Raw genomic sequence first — 18,006 nt, forward strand, 5'->3', positions numbered from 1 at the left:
ATGAATAAATTTAATCAATATCAGAAACTTAAAGAGTATAACATAATCATGATAAAAAATTACACTTAGTTGATAATCCATTAACCCCAAGGGTTTTCCGTTAAAGAATGTTACACTATTAAAAAATATTTCACCTGATCTCCAAATACTGGCATTCAATACGCGAAAAACATATCACTAAACAGAAATTACATGGTTATAATGAAATTTGCTACACAATCAATAAGTCCATGCTTCGTGGTCAAGAAGGCACCTGGAAAATTAAATTAAATCCTTGAGAGCACTTAAAATGGCAAAAAGCCACTCACTGTAGTTACGCACGTAAAATCACAGCTTAGAAACATCGCCGCTAACTTGTGTTGAAGATGCCGCCTTCATGAAAACAGGATACCGCCCACAGCAGTCGCTCACATTGTTGCCGCTTTTCAGGATCCAGAAAAAGTCTCTCCACAAAATCTTATCAAGTTATGTTTAGTCAGCGATTTTGTCATGGGATCAGCCAGATTATCTTTACTTGGAACATATTTTAGATAAAAAATTTCCCTGTTCAATAGATCACGAATGAAGAATAGTTTTACATCTATATGTTTTGTCCTTGAATTTTCAATGGGTGAAGGCACTGGAAAATTAAATTAAATCCTTGAGAGCACTAAAACCGGCAAAAAGCCGCTCACATTAGTTACATATGACAAATCACAGCTTAGAAAAACATTGCCGCTAACTTGTGTTGAAGATGCCGCCTTCATGAAAACAGGATACCGCCCACAGCAGTCGCTCACATTGTTGCCGCTTTTCAGGATCCAGAAAAAGTCATCTTGCGGACTGGAACCACTGCACTAGTCGCTGGCTGGCATGCATCGCAACATCGTCTTTCAATGGGTCTGGAACGGCACACCAAGGAGCAAAGAAACAGGAACCAGAAGGAATAAGCCAGAGCAACGCAAGATACTTATACCAGAAGTAGACATGACGTCATCTCACGGCAATCAATCAGTTATCGCCACGACTCGGCTTTCCAGATGACGTAACATCAAGTTTTGTTTTTGCATCTTAATTAGGCTGGAACAGTCCGTTCTTAATACAAACAGTGGCAGAGAAAAACGAAGTAGAAATAACTACTATATCCCTTTAAAATAAGAACTAAGCCTTATGTAAAAGTTAGAATTATTTCAAGGAGGAGAGATGATGCAGAAAAAGGTTACAATAGGTCATATTTTCCAACAATCCGTTCTTCGCGTCACTCCACATGCATGTGACGTAGTCAGGACGAGTTTTTTGCTGAGAGGTAAGGTAGGTATGTAGTTTACGTGTGGTATACGCAATATTCTTTGGTTTTGTTGCGTAGCGTTTTTTCAGCTGTGTTGCCACTATTAAAGTTCCAAACCTCGTATCATGCTATTCTTTTCAAAAATAGTGCTATGAAAAGAATTTCAACAAATTCTGTGGTTTTTGCATTTTCCAATCATGTAAAAATGACATTGGCTTTGCTATGATCACATCTATGATTTTTTTTTTTTTTTTCTTTCTTTCATTTTTATACAAAAGTTCAAGTGGAATAAAAGTAGATATAAACCTTATGCTTATAAACAGTAAATATTTTACCATAAATTCTGCCAAATGACAGAAATATATTTCAGAATTTCAATAAAGTATATAAAAGATGTATCTCACTAAACGAAAAATACATATTATTATTGACAGTTTCCATTAGAAAATAGCCTACGAAATTGCAATCCTCTCAGGCAAACTCTTGTATACCTTCCCATATTCAACAGCCTAATGTATAGAATACAAAAAAGAATCTTCTATATTAATTTTGATACCTTCAGGAATTTCTCAGTTTTACCATTTTAATGAAGAGTTACTGTTTCACTTTGGATACTCATTTTCTTTCTACATTATTTTACTTCCTTGTAAGAAGTAAAAGAAATATTGTAATCACAAATTTTTCAACAGAAATACAGTCAAAAGTCTTTAATCCGGACTCGTCAGGACTTTGGCGATTCCGGATTATCGATTTTTCCGGATTATAGATCATCAGTTTAACTCTGGTACGATGGCATGCAGAAATTATAAAATTAAAAATATGAAACCGTAATTTATGAAATAAAGGGCAATTATGATCTAAAGGGTATCAAAATTTACCAAAACAAAAGCTTAATATTTATTTGTTTACTTTATTAAACATTTCTTTCAATGTAAGTTGTTTAATTTGCTTCATTTTATGTGCTAATACTTTCTCTTTAATTCTATAAACAGACATAATTTCTTGTTCAGTTACAAAGTTCCGCTGTTTAAGTCCTATAATTCCTGTGTCGAGAATACCGACTAATTTGTCAATCGAAATTTTTTCGTTTTCAATAACTCTGTGTCATTTTCTTCACTATCGGAAGCGAATTGTAAAGACAAGGAATTTGATTTAAATCATACCAAAGACAGAGTACATCGAGATGAAATATTACATTTAGTAAGGAATTATAAGCCAAATAAAATAAAAACATCTGCCCTGAAGATAAGGATAGTGTTGACAGATCAACTTCCAATTCATTGAGCGCTGCAGCTACCCCCCTCCCCCCCCACAGAGCAGCGTGAAAACAGATTTCGGAATGGTTAGAGAAACAAAGGATATGCCTTTATCCATTTTTTGCAGCAATTCCACTTTTTGTCTGATGGACATCAAAACATACTTTCGCTTTGTAGATCCTTTCGCAGCTCCAGCATCAGAAATTCTATTTGACATAATCGAAAGTTCAAGCTTCCAATTCGAAGATTAAGAAACAATGCAATCTGCAACATTAACTGAAATAGATAATTAGATAATTTTAGCTTAGCTTATACCGTCCGTTATACATTAAACGCGCATGCGTAAACGTATTATGCGCGTGCGCTCACGCATATGCGTCAACGCATTATGGGTTGACGCATGCGCAGAAAGTTTGTAGCTTTGAGGTCTGGATTATAGATCATTCCGGATTATGGGTGTCCGGATTAACGACATTTGACTGTGTTCATTTTGATCAATCCTGAAACCATTCGGTTGATTTTTTTTAGCACGATATCTGTACATATAGTCAGAGAAAAGGATTTTTTCCCCAAAAAACAGATTTTAAAAAGGGTTCAGAAGGGATTTTTCCATGAGGTCTGTTTGTACTTACATATGTATCTCGAATAATTAAAAAACAATTAGCTGGAGAACTTCCAAATTTTACACATGGGACTATTATAATACCAAGTTGTGCACATCCTTTTTTAACTGAAATCAGCCGTACAAAACCTATATATTACATATATACCCACTGCCTTAGGCGGCTTAGAAGTCCTTACCCAGCTTTTATTTTCACAACCATTGGTCATAGTCATATACTTCTAATTGCAGAAATGTTTTAAATGGCAAATATATTGATATTTTGACAATGTGAATATTTTTTTAAATAATTTTTTGCATGTTTAAACAATATTCAAGTTTTTTCAAATATGCAATACTAACATTTTACCTAATGCACTTATTTTCACTTCAGTGAACAAAGCTTATTCTTGACAATTAGAAATTGCATTTACATTTAAAAAATGCAATAGATTTTACTCTTTTTGCTATGAGATGTAAATAAAAAAATCCGAAAATACATAGGATTAGATGAGGGACATATGAGTTTTGAACAATATTTTTTTATGATAAGCTTATTCTCCTGAAAAAACATTATACAGTCAAAATTCGTTAATCCGGACACCCATAATCCAGAATGATCTATAATCTGGACCTCAAAGCTACAAACTTTCTGCGCATGCGTCAACCCATAATGCGTTGATGCATGCACATATGCGTGAGCACACATGCATAATACGTTTACGCATGCACGTTTAACCCATTAGCCGCTGGTGTTGCGTTGACGCAACGGTCAAAATAAATGTGTATATAAATATAACTACCTAAGATATTTTATACCAGCAGATGATTTTGTGTAGGGAATATTATGAAGATTATTTCTGTAAAAAAAATTTGCCTTCAACAATAATTTTGTTTATAATAATTAATATCATACTTTAAGCAGAATTTTCGACCGGGTATTTTTGCTGAAAATATTTAATGAAAGAATCGCCATCTTTATGACTGATCTATTTTTAGTCAAGGTCACCATTTATCAGAACGTTATATAAATCAGATGTTTTTATTTGTGTTGGGAAGCAAGGGAAAACAGGTGTTGCGCTGACGCAACATCAGCAGGAAACGGGTAGTCAATCTCCTTTTTCACTCATTCCTTTCGATGTTCTGGTTCACGTTCTGGTTGTTTAAAAATGCCTAGAAATGAGGTATCTAAAGATAAAAATTCAGAAGATTTCTCCTCCAAATTCAGAAGAACACGAAGAATTAATATCATGCTTTGATATTAAAAAAATAACAATTTATACAAATAGAAAAAAAAAAATGTACTTACATTAGTAAATCTCAATTAAGTAGTAACTAAAAAATTTATTAGAAAACATAAAACAAGAACTTAATGTTACACAAAAAAATTCTTGCAATGAATTTAGAGTGCATTTTTTGGCTTTAGCCAAAAATTCTTTGGAAAATTTCCTGTCATAACAATTAGTTTCCTCATAACATTTAGCAATTAAAATGTTTTCTAGAGTTTTCGGTGAAACTGAAGAACGAAACATAGTTTTGTTTTTCTTCACAACACTGAAGACTCTCTCACACTCAGCATTACTGTGTGGAATTACGAGAATAGCACATAAAACTCTTGCTAGTCTATCATATTTTGGTGTGCCATCAGCTCTTTTTATTCCTTTTAAGGACATCAAGTCTATCTTCTCCAGAACTGGCAAAGTCTTCAAACTGTGCAGCAGAAAATTGGTTCTGTAATTCATCTAAAGCATCATTATGGCATTCATTTTCTTTAATTGTTAACAAAAATGGAAATTTATCAATAAAAAAACAATTTTTTTCAAAAGATGAATTTTCAATTTGTTTCAAATTTCCCACTTCAGCATTTAAAAGAACTTCATTTTACAAAGGAAACTTCCTTACAATGTAATCACAGGCTGAGGAAAAGTACTTTCTAACACATTGAAAAAATTCTTTTTTCTCATAATCTTTCAAAGAATTTACAAGTTCCCTGGTTTGATTTCCAATTATAAGATCATTGTCAACTCATTAATTACCAAGGAGGCAATATTTTCCCCCGTCCATTTAACAATGGAAGACGCAAAAGATGAGTTTTCCTTTCATTAGAAACATCACAGAAAGATGCGAAAACGATGGGGTAAAGCTTCCAATCGCTGTCTTTGCTGCCATCGATTGACACCGAAAATGCTGAATTCTGGAGTGCAGATATCGTTTTACTTTGTGCATCGCAAGCAATTTCGTTTGCAATAGAAGATGTTTTCGTGCGAGCATAAGCATATTTCTGAGCAATCTTGGAGTCGAGAAACATCCGTCTGAAAAGTTGACCGGCAGCGCTTAGCGGCACGTTGTGTTCGATGAGGAATGCAGTAAACAAACACTCTGCCAAAATGACATCGGAATCCGAATTCGTAGCCGAATTTGAAAAAAAAATCATCCACTTTCTTTGACGTTGTCGAAGCCGAAGCATTAACTTCATGCTTTTCAGACTTAACATGCTTCACAATGACTTATTATGAAGTCACACATGCACACGTTGCAAAATGCATAGTTATTTCCTTTGAAGGATTCTTTAATTGTTGAAAATTCGGCTTTGTAGGCAGGCCGAATATATTGAGAATACGGTTTTTTTGAACTCATTTGAAATGAGTGACATTTTGTAACAACGACGTATTAAGAAAATTCATAGCACCTGCAAACAAAACAAAACAAAAAAAAACAGAATGCGACAATCCACGCTCGCTGAGTAATTCCCTTGCTGCTGAAGCGAACGTGAAAAAAAATAATCTGGCGCCCACAAAGAAAAGAGTGGGAGAAACAAGTTCAGCACATTGGATTGGCTGGTTAAACGGCAAGTTGGGAGAAACCGCAGGTTACTGGATTTGAAGTAGTCGGTAAAACACGATGCAATTGGCGAAAAATTCTAAAATTTCGACAAAAATCACTAAAAACACTTGAAAAAGGAAAAAAATCGTAAAAAATGGATTACGATCGTAAAGACAAACGCATTTTCGTAAAAATTACGAAAAATTCGTAAAAGTTGGCAGTTATGTACATTAGAAGAAGCCCTTCAAAGATTTTTTTACTGAAGAAACAGATGATGATAATGTTAATAATGACCAGAATGAAACTAATATTGTTGTTGTTCCCCCAGAAAAAACTAGTGACGAAGAAGAAAGGAATGGCAATGTTTTAAATAATGATAATGATATTTTACCAAATGATACTGCTGGGAAAGTTGAAATTCACGTAAGAAGTAAGTTTCAGCCTTCTAAAAGCAGTTATAATCATAATAGAAAATTTAAAAAGCAGAAGATTGAAATCTTGAAGTGGATAAAAAAGGAACTGTTAGTTTTGTCTCAGGAAGAACATGAAGAAAGAGATAGAACAGAAATTATAAAAGACAAAATACAAGGTAAAACCAGTATTTTCGATTTTTGTTTTGGTTTAGACATTTACTCTCTTCTCGTCGAACAGACAAATATATACGCTCAGGAGGGGAAAAAAAAAAATTTATTGCATCTGAAGCCTATATGAGAAGATTTATTGGAATATTATTGCTTACAGGATATTATTCTTTACCTCAAGAAAAACTGTATTAGTCTTTTCTAAAAACATTTCTGTTCTTGTTGTATGAGAATCGATATCACGTTTGCAGTACAGGAATATGAAGCAGAATTTGTATTTGACAATACTGATAAATTATATGAGGTGAGACCATATCTAAACTTACTAAATATCACCACTTTTTACTACTGGAAATATAAAGTCGATTTCAGACGCGAGAATGCATTAAACTCCTTTTGAGAGTGTAGAATTAGCCAGAAATAAATCAGCAACAGGAAGACCTAGTAAATTCAGCATTTAAAAACCATTGCAGGAGATGGTAGACATTTTATCGTAAAGTCCGTTGATAACAAAAGACTTTGTTGTAAAGAGTACCATAGCCAGACTGTTTATAGACGCAAAGTATGTAATGTAGCTTTACATCATGATTGTAATCAAGCTTTTTAAGCTTGAATCTTTCAATTGAAATAATCTGTATTTGCAAAAGAAATACAATGCATATTTTAATATTTAATTAATTACAAGTAAAGTGATTTGCAGATTCATAAAACGTTATACAACTAAAAAGTAATCCTGCATTCCACTCAAAAGAAACATCACACGAGTACAATCCTACTCACTAAACATCCGTAGTCTTATTCCGCTGACGTTGCGCGAACGCAACACTCGCGTTTTCCACGGGTAAGAGCATTTCTTCATTTTCAATGCAAATTTATGTTATAAATGCTGAATTTAATATTTGTTATTATTTTCATGAGAAAAGAAACATTCCTTGTAGTTTTGGCGGTTAATGGGTTAATGTATAACGGACAGTATAAGCTAAGCTAAAATTATCTATTTCAGTTAATGTTGCAGATTGCGTTGTTCCTTAATCTTCGAATTGGATCAGGCTTATTATTTTTTTGCAGACTGTTAGAAGCAATTATATAAAAGTAAGCTTGAACTTTCGACTATGTCAAACAGAATTTCAGATGCTGGAGCTGGGAAAGGATCTGCAAAGTGAAAGTATGTTTCGATGTCCATCAAACAAAAAGTGAAATTGCTGCAAAAAATGGATAAAGGCATATCCTTTGTTTCTCTAACCATTCCGAAATCTGTTTATCAATTTCACACTGCTCTGTAGCAGGGGGAGGGGGGTAGCTGCAGCGCTCAATGAATTGGAAGTTGATCTGTCAGCACTATCCTTATCTTCAGGCCAGATGTTTCTATTTTATTTGGCTTATAATTCCTTACTAAATGTAGTATTTCATCTCGATGTACTCCGTCTTTGATATGATTTAAATCAAATTCCTCGTCATTATAATTCGCTTCCGATAGCAAAGAAAGTGACACAGAGGTTATTGAAAACGAAAAAATTTCGAATGACAAATTAGTCGGTATTCTGGACAGAGCAATTATAGGTCTTGAACAGCGGAACTTTGTAACTGAACAAGAAATTATGTCTGTTTATAGAATTAAAGAGAAAGTGTTATCACATAAAAAACGAAGCAACTTAAACAACTTACATTCAAAGAAATGTTTAATAAAGTAAACAAATAAATATTAAGCTTTTTTTTTTGGTAAATTTTGATACCCTTTAGATCATAATTGTTCTTTATTTCATAAATTATGGTTTCATATTTTTAATTTTATAATTTCTGCATGCCATCTTAGCAGATTTAAACTGATGATCTACAATCTGGAATCGCCCGACGAGTCCGGATTAACGACTTTTGACTGTATACGCGGTAGTTCTCACTTTTCGTTGAGCTTCAATAGATGACCACTTGAAGTGGTTTCTCCCATAATATTTTGTAGATGAAATGGCTTCAGTCTCTGGTTCAGTGATTCATTGTTAGATTCAGAAAGTTCTGATATTGGGGGAATGCGAACTTTCATTTGCAAAATCTTCTTGGAATTCATCTTTGTCACTAAATTCACTTCCTACTTCATCAAGAATTCTTTGCAGCTCTTCTGCATATAACACGAATCAGAAGGATATATGATATTTCTCGGACCGAGTTTCAGAGCCGTGTTTCCACCTGGCACAGAAATTGTAACACTGAAAGGGAGGTGCGGTCTGACATACTGCTCTCGGACAAAAGACTAGAATTTTACAATGAAGCAGATGCAAAAAATGTTAGCTAATGGGTGAAAATTATCAAGGTCACAAAAGAAGAAGCTAACAGGAGAATCCACTCAGTCAGACTAAATATAGAGTAGGGGTGATAGGAACAACACCTGTAGCGGTATCTGAGACCACACCTCCCCAATTACGTGTTAAAGCACCAGAGGTGATAAGTTGTTTTGTATTATTTTAAGTCTCACTAGATGCAAAGAACAAGTTTTACTTGAAATTTTACATTTTTGTGTTTTATCTTGTGACCACAGTGAGTATTAATGAAGGGCAATAACTCACTTTAATATGTAGAAATAATTTTTAAGGATAAGCAGTTAGTTATAAATAATTAAATTAGGTAATTCGATAACCTTAGTCATTATGGATTTACATGGCCACTATTAAATTTTACTTTTTGACAATGTCTGTTAAAAAAATTCCTATTAAAATCAAAATCTAATAAAATTTCACAGTTTAAAATACATGTAATTTATGACATTCTTAAATGATATTAGGACACATTAAAAACCACAAAACATTTATGTTTTGTAACAACACTCAACAAAATAGTTATCCATCATTTTAATTTGAAGCCTTCCCAAACATTTTGGCTACTTTATAATCGATTTCCTTCTCTTTAAGCATGTTTTCTAACAATTAGAGATTTGTGTCAACATGCAAACCAATGCTCTTGCTAGTTTTCGCTTGCTTTATCTCCTAACTTGTCAACCTCTCCACAAACCTGTTAAGTTGCTTCGTACCTACCTATGAGGGTTTACTTGATCTGAGAAAGTTAAATAGTCCAAAACCCCCGACAGACATCAAGCAAATTATCACTATGTCTGGAAGTAACTACAATATCAGACAAAGATTTAAATAAGCCTTTTATTTAAAAAGAATTTAGAACATAAAAGCATTTTCTGATGCTAACAAACTCAATTATAGCTCACAGTGACGTAATTAAACAAGAACAGTTAAATTCAAACTAAAAATGTGGACTAGTGGCCAAAGATTATACAATTTAATTTCAATTTAATCTGGCTCAGTGACTCTATCATATGAAGAAATAGAAATGGGAAATTATAATAAAAGCTGAAATCATAAAATATTGGGTAACTTACATAATAATAACAGCAAATGTCTTTGAAGAATAATTTTCTTTATATATTCAGTTTCTTTCTTCAGCGTGCTTCCTTTTCATTTTATAATTTAATTAAGGACTACTGTTATCCTAAAAAACACTAAATGCATTTAGAATGTATAGAAAAAGTGGCTAATTTTATTTCTTTAGTAATGTGGACATTCAGAAGAAATATGAAATATTTATGGTAAAGGCCAGTTACAGAGCTGTTGTGGCAAAATTTTTAGAATTTAGTTACATACCATAAAACAAAATCTAGAAATGGCAAACTTTTAGAATTTAGAGCAGGGATTGGAAGCAGAATTTAGGATCCACTGAGATTGCATCATGTGGGAAAATGCCTTGTGCAGCTCTGTTTATGATGCATAAAGACATATTAGATGAATCTTTTAAATTGTAAGTTTTCAATTTCTTTATTAATAAAAAAAAAATCCCTTTCTATAATTTGCCTTCCCAAATGATAAGATTAGAAGCATTTTTGATATTTTCCATGCTGTAGAGAAAATAAAGGGGGATAAACATATTAAGAAAAAGATTCTAGTATCAGGAGTAAAACATTCAAGAATTATGTTTTCATTGTTCTTCCAGACGTTCTCCAAAAAATAAGAAATTTATCGCAAACTTTCTGTAAAATACATTCATTACATGTTGATACTATGGAGATATTTTTCATTTTGTCACATATTTCTCGAATCTTCTAGAATCGTGGGTCTCTGAATCTTGCCTTCAAATCTTTCTAAACTTTCCAAGCTGCAATGTCTAAAATACTAAAGAAAAATTATCCTTACCAATTCTGTAACAGCAAAAAGCCAGAAATATTTTGAAAAAAAAAAATTTTAATTAATTTTATAGAGAAAACTGATGCATATTTTGAGAATTTTGAATATTCTGAGACAATTACATGGCAAAAACTCTTACTATGAAAAAATTAAAAAGACATTTTTAATTAATTGCATAGCTAATTTTGCTTTTGCTAAGAGATGTTTCGTAAATTGTGCTTTATAGCATTAAACCTTGTTTATTTTTCAGATTCAAAATATCCTGTAATAAGTTACCAAAATGAAACTTTATAATATGACAGTTAAACATGAAAATGTTTTAATGTTATTTTTTAAATAAAATTTCAATATATTACCATTATTTTAATGAAATTTATCAATGTTATGATGTTTTAAAAAAAATCATCGGAAAATTCTCAGATCTCGGAATTAAAAATTTTCTATAGAAACTTACCTTAAAATTGCCATATTTAGAACCTTTTAATAAAAGAATTCACATCCCAAAAAGAAAAAAGTTGTTTAAGAGCCCTAGAAATTATTAGAAAAAATGAATTCCAAAATGATTACGTTTCACTTCTTGCTTAGAAATTCGAGTATCCCATCATTTATATTAGAAATAGAAATAAATTATAACCCTTGAACCTATTCAAAAGATAACCATATACGTCAGTGAATCGCCAAAAATATTCCTCCAAAATGCTAATTCACACTCAAAATGGCAGTCGTAAAAAGAGACAGAAATTTCAGATGATTAAAATTAAGGACCTTCTGCTAATTTTGGCCAAAATTAAGAAATTTTAAAAACCAAAAATCGATTCCAATAAATCTAAGGACTTTCAAGGACCGTACGAACCCTGTTGAATTCTTATGTTATGAATTACAAAATGCTTTTGAAATTTTCAAACCAACCTTTACTTACCAGAAAATCTGGGTTGACAGAGAGTTCTCCATGTTGTTTGAGGTGCTTGAAAATTTTGAGTGCTTTTTGTTTAATTATATTACCATCCAATGAAATTCTTTTTTGACAGCTATCATCAATCCAAATGCTGAGTGCCTTTTCCATCTTCTCAATTGTTGGCATGCCCGGGGGTGAGCTGCAGGTTTTGTGGATGTGGAAGATCCTGCAGTTACTGCACTTCTTATAGTCCGGACTGTTTCTTCATTCCAATTAAAATTTTTTCCAATGTGAGATGCCTTTTCTTCTTTTAAAAGATGGTTCAAGATTTGTATCTGTACTTCTAAAGAAATGAATTTCCTCTTAAACGTTGTTTCTTATCTTTATCAGACATGTTACAAGACTGAAACATAATGTCTTAAAGACAAAAAAGTTATTCTTTAACACACCCTGGCTCGACGCAGAGTGCCAACCAGCACCGTGAGACACTTTTATTTTCAGGCCATGGAGACAAGGATTCGAATTTTGGAAGCCGAATGTGCAGGCTGGGCATTTTAGAGCACTTATTGTGACCTCATGTTGTTCACCTTCTGCGATAGTGAGTTTTCTTCATTTTTATCTGAGGAGATTTGTTTGTATGGGTCGTCTGGGGACATTCGTTCATATGGGTAGCCTGAGGACATTTGTTCGTACGGGCAGCAGATCTTGGAAGACAACAGGCAGAACTTACAAAACAAGGATTCTTATATGACTCAGGGTTCGTACACATTTCTGCACAAGGAAATAAAGTACTTTTAAGGACCATTAATGAAAAAAATTAAGGACCTATGAGCAAATGGGAACTGAATAAATTCAATTAAAAATATTATATCTATTGCTGAACGGGAGTAGGATGCATTATTATTAAACATAATTAACATAATTATTAATATTTTGAGAATAAAACTAATTTTATGAAATTTATCAAGTAGCATTAAATATTTTACACTCATAATAACTGGACATATCTGAAAGAAAATAAGTGACATTTTAGTTACGTTTTACTAACAGTTAGCTTTTTTCTTTTTTTCTTAATGTCTCATTTTGTCACATACTTGCTCAGTCTAGAGGTTTAGTAAAAAGTAAGTAGATTTTTACGTCAAGCAGCATAGGTTAAAATGAGCATTAAAATCATAATCAGCATGATTCATAACAAAACATTGGCTGTTGTCACCGCTCCTGCTCACCTATAGAGAGACCTGCTGATCAGAACAAATCTGAAAGGCCTGATGTAGGCACAGTTAGCAAGTTTTGAAAGTTAGCTGACCTCTGTCTGATGCTATTAGTGTTGTAGCTTTGTGTAGAGTTTCAGAGGCTGTAATATACTTTAAGGTTCTATTAAGCCACTAAAGCATTAGCGGTGATAAGTTGTTTTGCATTAAGTCTCACTAGATGCAAAGAATAAGTTTCACATGAATTTTTACATTTTTGTGTTTTACCTTGTGACCAAGGTAAAGGTTTAACACGTAATTTACATAATAATAACTGTACATATCTTTGAAGAATAATTTTTCTCTTTACATATTTAGTTTCTTTTTTCAACACATTTCCTTTTCACTTTAATTTTTGGGATTTAATTAAAGACTTCTGTTATTCTAAAAGACTAAACACATTTACAGTGTATGGGAAAAAGCTGCTAATTTTATTTCTTTAGTAATATGAACATTCAGAAGAAATATGAAATACATATTTTTCTATAGAAACTGCCAAAATGTTGATAATCGCCAAATTTACAACCGTTTAATAAAAGAATTCACATCCCCAAAAGCGGAAAGTTGTTCGAGAGCTCTTCATTACAAAAAATGAAATAATTTTGAAATGCTTATGTTTCACTTCTTGCTCAGAAACTCGAGTATCCCACCATTATTTATATTACTAATAGGAACAAATTATAACTCATGAACCCATTCAAAAATTAGCCATATTTGTCAGTGAATTGCCAAAAATATTCCTACAAAACGCTAATTCACAGCCAAAATGGCAGTCGTAAAAACAGACAGAAATTTCAGATGATTAAAATTAAGGACCTTCTGCCAATTTTGGCCAAAATTAAGGACTTTTAAGGACCAAAAATCGATTCCAAAAAACTTAAGGACTTTTAAGGACCGTACGAACCTTGTGACTATATGGGTGCTTTGCACAACATAGTAAAACTTCGTGTGGAGTCGCTAAATTTCTTCGATTGCTTGGGCAATTTGCTTATTGTGTTAGAGCGAAACCCTGTTATAGGAGGGTTCTCACAATTTATGAATCATGTTATAGCGAACCGTGTTGTCGGAGGGTTACCTGTACACGTATTGGAAAGTTGAATATCTTTTTTGCGTATTAATATGCTGTTTATAAGGTCTGATTTAAGGGAGTTTTTTTAATAATTCATATCAATGGTCCACCAAATATAAAATTATATACATAGTGGTCCATGAAGTTCTAAGGGTTGACAACCGCTGGTCTAAATGAACTATCAGAAAACAAAAAAATGTTAAATACCAACTATTACTGCAAACTTATGAAATTAAATCTTAATTATTGAACGAAAAATGAAATTAAAACTCAATTTAGAAAGACTTTCAGTTTTAAAAGTGCTGTTCTTTTTTTTTTTTTTTTTTTTTTTTTTTTCCCCCTACACTTCCTTTTTGAAAACAAAATGGTTTAAAAAGAAAAATGTACATTAACTTTTACACAAATCACAAAAAGGGAGAAAAAAAAGAGAGACAATATAAAGAGAAGCTTGCAAACAATACATACAATAAAATTCCATCATCAATTATTATAATTTATTGTGCATGTTGACAACAGTATACAATAAATAAAATTACAAATTTTATGATCAATCTCATATAGGGTTTTAGAAACCTATTTTATTAATGACACACGACATAAAATAATACTTGTTGCAAAACACTGTTAAAAAGTCTGGATAAAATTATTTTTAAATAATTAACTTATACCCTATTTAGTAATGCATAGTTATAATAACAAAGATAAATGAAAGATCATAAGTATTGCTGAGAGGCCAGATCTATTTATGACAGATAAAATTTTATCGGAAACTGAAGACAATAACATCTTTTCGAGAGATTAACCTTTTGTGGATGGCTGTCACATTGCAGACATGAATTTACTTAAGAATACTAGTATTATGTATGCATGCCAAAAACAAAAACAAAATCTTATACTAGAAGATGGTTGCTGCCCCACACACTTTTATTTCTGCTTATAAATTTTTATCAATAATTTATTTCTGAATCAATAAAAGAAGTGAACAAAAATTCAAAAGAAGGATTCAATAGATGAATCTTTTACTTATGAAAGTTGGTTGCTCCTCATGAAGGATTTCTTTCATGCTTGCTTCAAGATTATATTATTGTGTTAAAATACTAAGTTCTTCAAGTTATACAGCAAAATATAAAACTAATTAAATATACTTCAGTTAAGATAAAATAGCACACCAAACAAGTAACAATTTAGAAGTCAAACAACAAAAATCAGCGTTAACTGTGAAAATTTGCAAATATAACGCTGATTTTTGTTGTTTGACTTCTAAATTATTATACTTCAGTTCTTATAAGCACTATTAATTTTTTAAAAGCTTACAGTTTTAACAATGAAAGTAAGGAAAATCTATGATTACATTAATAAATAAAGTAACTAAGCTCTCATGAAAGAAAACAATTATTTAATATTTAAAAATCTTGATTTTTATTTATTTTCTTTACTTACATATTAACACAACCACCTTGGCACAATTTGGTGATTTTTCCAGATGAAAAGGTAAAAAATATTTATCCAGTACAAGCTGACAATTTTCATGACTTTTTTTACGAAATTCCTAAACTACCAATGTTTATCACAAGTCAGCAAATACAGGGTTTGTACACATTTCTGCACGTGGAGATTTAATACTTTTAAGGATCATTAATGAAAAAAATTAAGAACCTATCAAAAAATGGGAACTGAATAAATTCAATTAAAGGCATTAGCTATGCCTCAACTTTAATTTTGTGATAGCATACTAGATCATGAAAATAGATCCACAAGGTAGAATGCATTATTATTAAACATAATTTAATAAACCTAATTATAAAACAAATTTGAGAATAAAATCAACTTTAAAAATTTATCAAGTAGCATTAAATATTTTACACTTATAATAGTCGGACATATTTTGAAAGAAGATTAGTGTCATTTTATTTCTGTTTTACTAACAGCTAGCTTTATGTTGACTTTTTCTTTTATGTCTCATTTTGTCATGTACTTGCTCAGTTCAGAGGTTTAGTAAATAACAGCTAGATTTTATGCCAAACAGCATAGGTTAATATGGAAAGTAAAATCATAATCAGCATGATTCATTTACAGAACACTGGTTGCCACTACTACAACTTATGTTGATCTAATGAAACAGGAACAGTCAAATTCAAACTAAAAATGTGAACTAGTAATCAAAGACTACACAGTTTAATTTTAATCTAAGCTGGCTCAGTAACATGTAACATAGTTATCACATAATAAATTCAAATATTGGCACCGATAACGCAAATAAGAATAATTACAAATTACCAGAGCTGGTTGGAACTAATGCAGCGTGCAAGCAGAGGCCAGAAACAAATTCTGTCTTACAACCCCAAAACCTTAGTTTAGAAACTATCTAAATGATTTTCATTCTGGTGACGAAATGAAAAGGGAAAATTACAGCAAAGGCTGAAATTACTAACAACTGCTTAATTTACATAATAATAACTCTACATATTTTTGATGAATAATTTTCTTGCTCTTAATGTATTCAGTTTCTTTCTTCAGTACGTTTCCTCTTTATTTTAGAATTTTGGGATTTAATTAAAGATGTCTGTTATTCTAAAAAACTAAATGCATTTAGAATGTATAGGAAAAGGTTCTAATTTTATTCCTTTAGTAATATGAACACTCAGAATAAATATGAAATGATATATGGTAAGGGCCAGTTACAGAGCTGGTATAGCAGAATTTTTAGAATTTAGTGACACACCGAGCAACAAAATCTAGAAATGACAAAATTTTAGAATTTACGAAGCCACTAGGCAGCAGAATTTAGGATCCACAGATAATGTATCAGTTGTGAAAATGTGTAGTGCCAGCCCTGTGTATGATGCAAAGAGCCATACCTATGGTTTTCAGGGCCAGGGAACAGCTGAAGATTTTGTGGCACCTTCTGTATGCCAAGAATGAAAAACATTTCATTCAAAAATTCTGTTACATCAATTTGGCACCCCATGGATCTGTGCCAGGGAACAGATATTCCCCCTTGCCATACCCTAGCCATGCCACTGATGATGCATTGGAACAAGATGAGATAAGGTTAATCTTTTAAATTGTCGGTTTTCAATTTCTTTATTAATATAAAAACTGTTTTCTATAAATGTCTGTCCATGCGATGATATTAGAAGCATTTTTGATACTTTGAATTCTTGTGTCTAGTGAAAAGTAGAGAAAACAAAGGGAAGGTAAACATGTTATGAAAAAGACTTCTAGTATCGGAAGTAAAACATTCAAATAAGATTTTTATTGTTCTTCCAAAAATTCTCCAAAACGTAAATGTGCATCACAAACGTTCTGTAAATTACATCCATTATATGTGTTACATTTTTCTGGAATCTTCTAGATTTGTGAGTCTATAAATCTTGCCTTCAAATCTTTCTACTTTTCAAGTTGCAATGTCTAAAATCTTACAGAAAAATTACTCCTACTAATTCTGTAACAGCAAAAAGCCAGAAATATGTTGAAAAAAAAATATCAGAGGAAGAAAGTTTAAAATTAATATTAAGAGAAAACTGATGCATATTGAGACAATTACATGGGAATAACTCTTACCACGCAAAAATTAAAATGAAGGCATTTTTAATTAATTACACAGCAATTTTGCTAAGAATTGTTTTGTAAAGTGTGCCAGAGCACAATTTAAGCATTTATTACCTTGTTTATTATTTTTCATATTCAAAACACTGTATGGACCACCAAAATGAATAGCACAGTCACTTTATGACATGAAACAGAAAAATAAAAATATTTAATTTAAATGTTATTTCTTGAATACAATTTCAATATATTAGCATTATTGTAATAAGATTGATCAATGTTATAATGTTTTAAAAAAATATTGTTGAAAAATTCTCAGATTTCCGAATTAAAAAATTTCTACAGAAGCTGATCTTATAATCGCCAAAATGTTGATAAGTCGCCAAATTTGGAACCATTTAATAAAGAATTCACAAAAGCAAAAAGTTGTTTAAGAATGCTTTATTAAAAAAAATGAAATAATTTTTAAATGCTTATGTTTCACTTTTTGCTCAGAAATTGAGTATCCCACTGTTTATATTAGAAGTAGGAACAAAC

At 31.7% G+C, this 18,006-nt stretch overlaps 1 protein-coding gene across 3 annotated transcripts in view; it reads right to left on the minus strand.

Annotated features, from left to right (window-relative positions):
• Nucleotides 1-18,006, minus strand: part of LOC118195602 (uncharacterized) — a 47,922-nt gene that overhangs the window by 9,023 nt on the left and 20,893 nt on the right. Inside the window, exon 1 of one of the 3 annotated variants that reach the window (XM_085816070.1) lies at nt 11,626-11,917. The exons of 1 other annotated variant lie outside the window; for it this stretch is intronic. In XM_085816070.1, the coding sequence (XP_085672196.1) occupies nt 11,626-11,787 (162 nt within the window). In that variant the 5' untranslated portion in view covers nt 11,788-11,917. Of the gene's footprint in view, nt 1-9,907; nt 10,000-11,625; nt 11,918-18,006 lie in introns of those variants that run through there. One more of the 3 variants, XM_085816071.1, reaches the window with a different exon arrangement.

This window comes from Stegodyphus dumicola, chromosome 4 (genome assembly GCF_044657685.1).
Source record: "Stegodyphus dumicola isolate Sdum_Otavi_A_Nest chromosome 4, ASM4465768v1".
NCBI lineage: Eukaryota > Metazoa > Arthropoda > Arachnida > Araneae > Eresidae > Stegodyphus > Stegodyphus dumicola.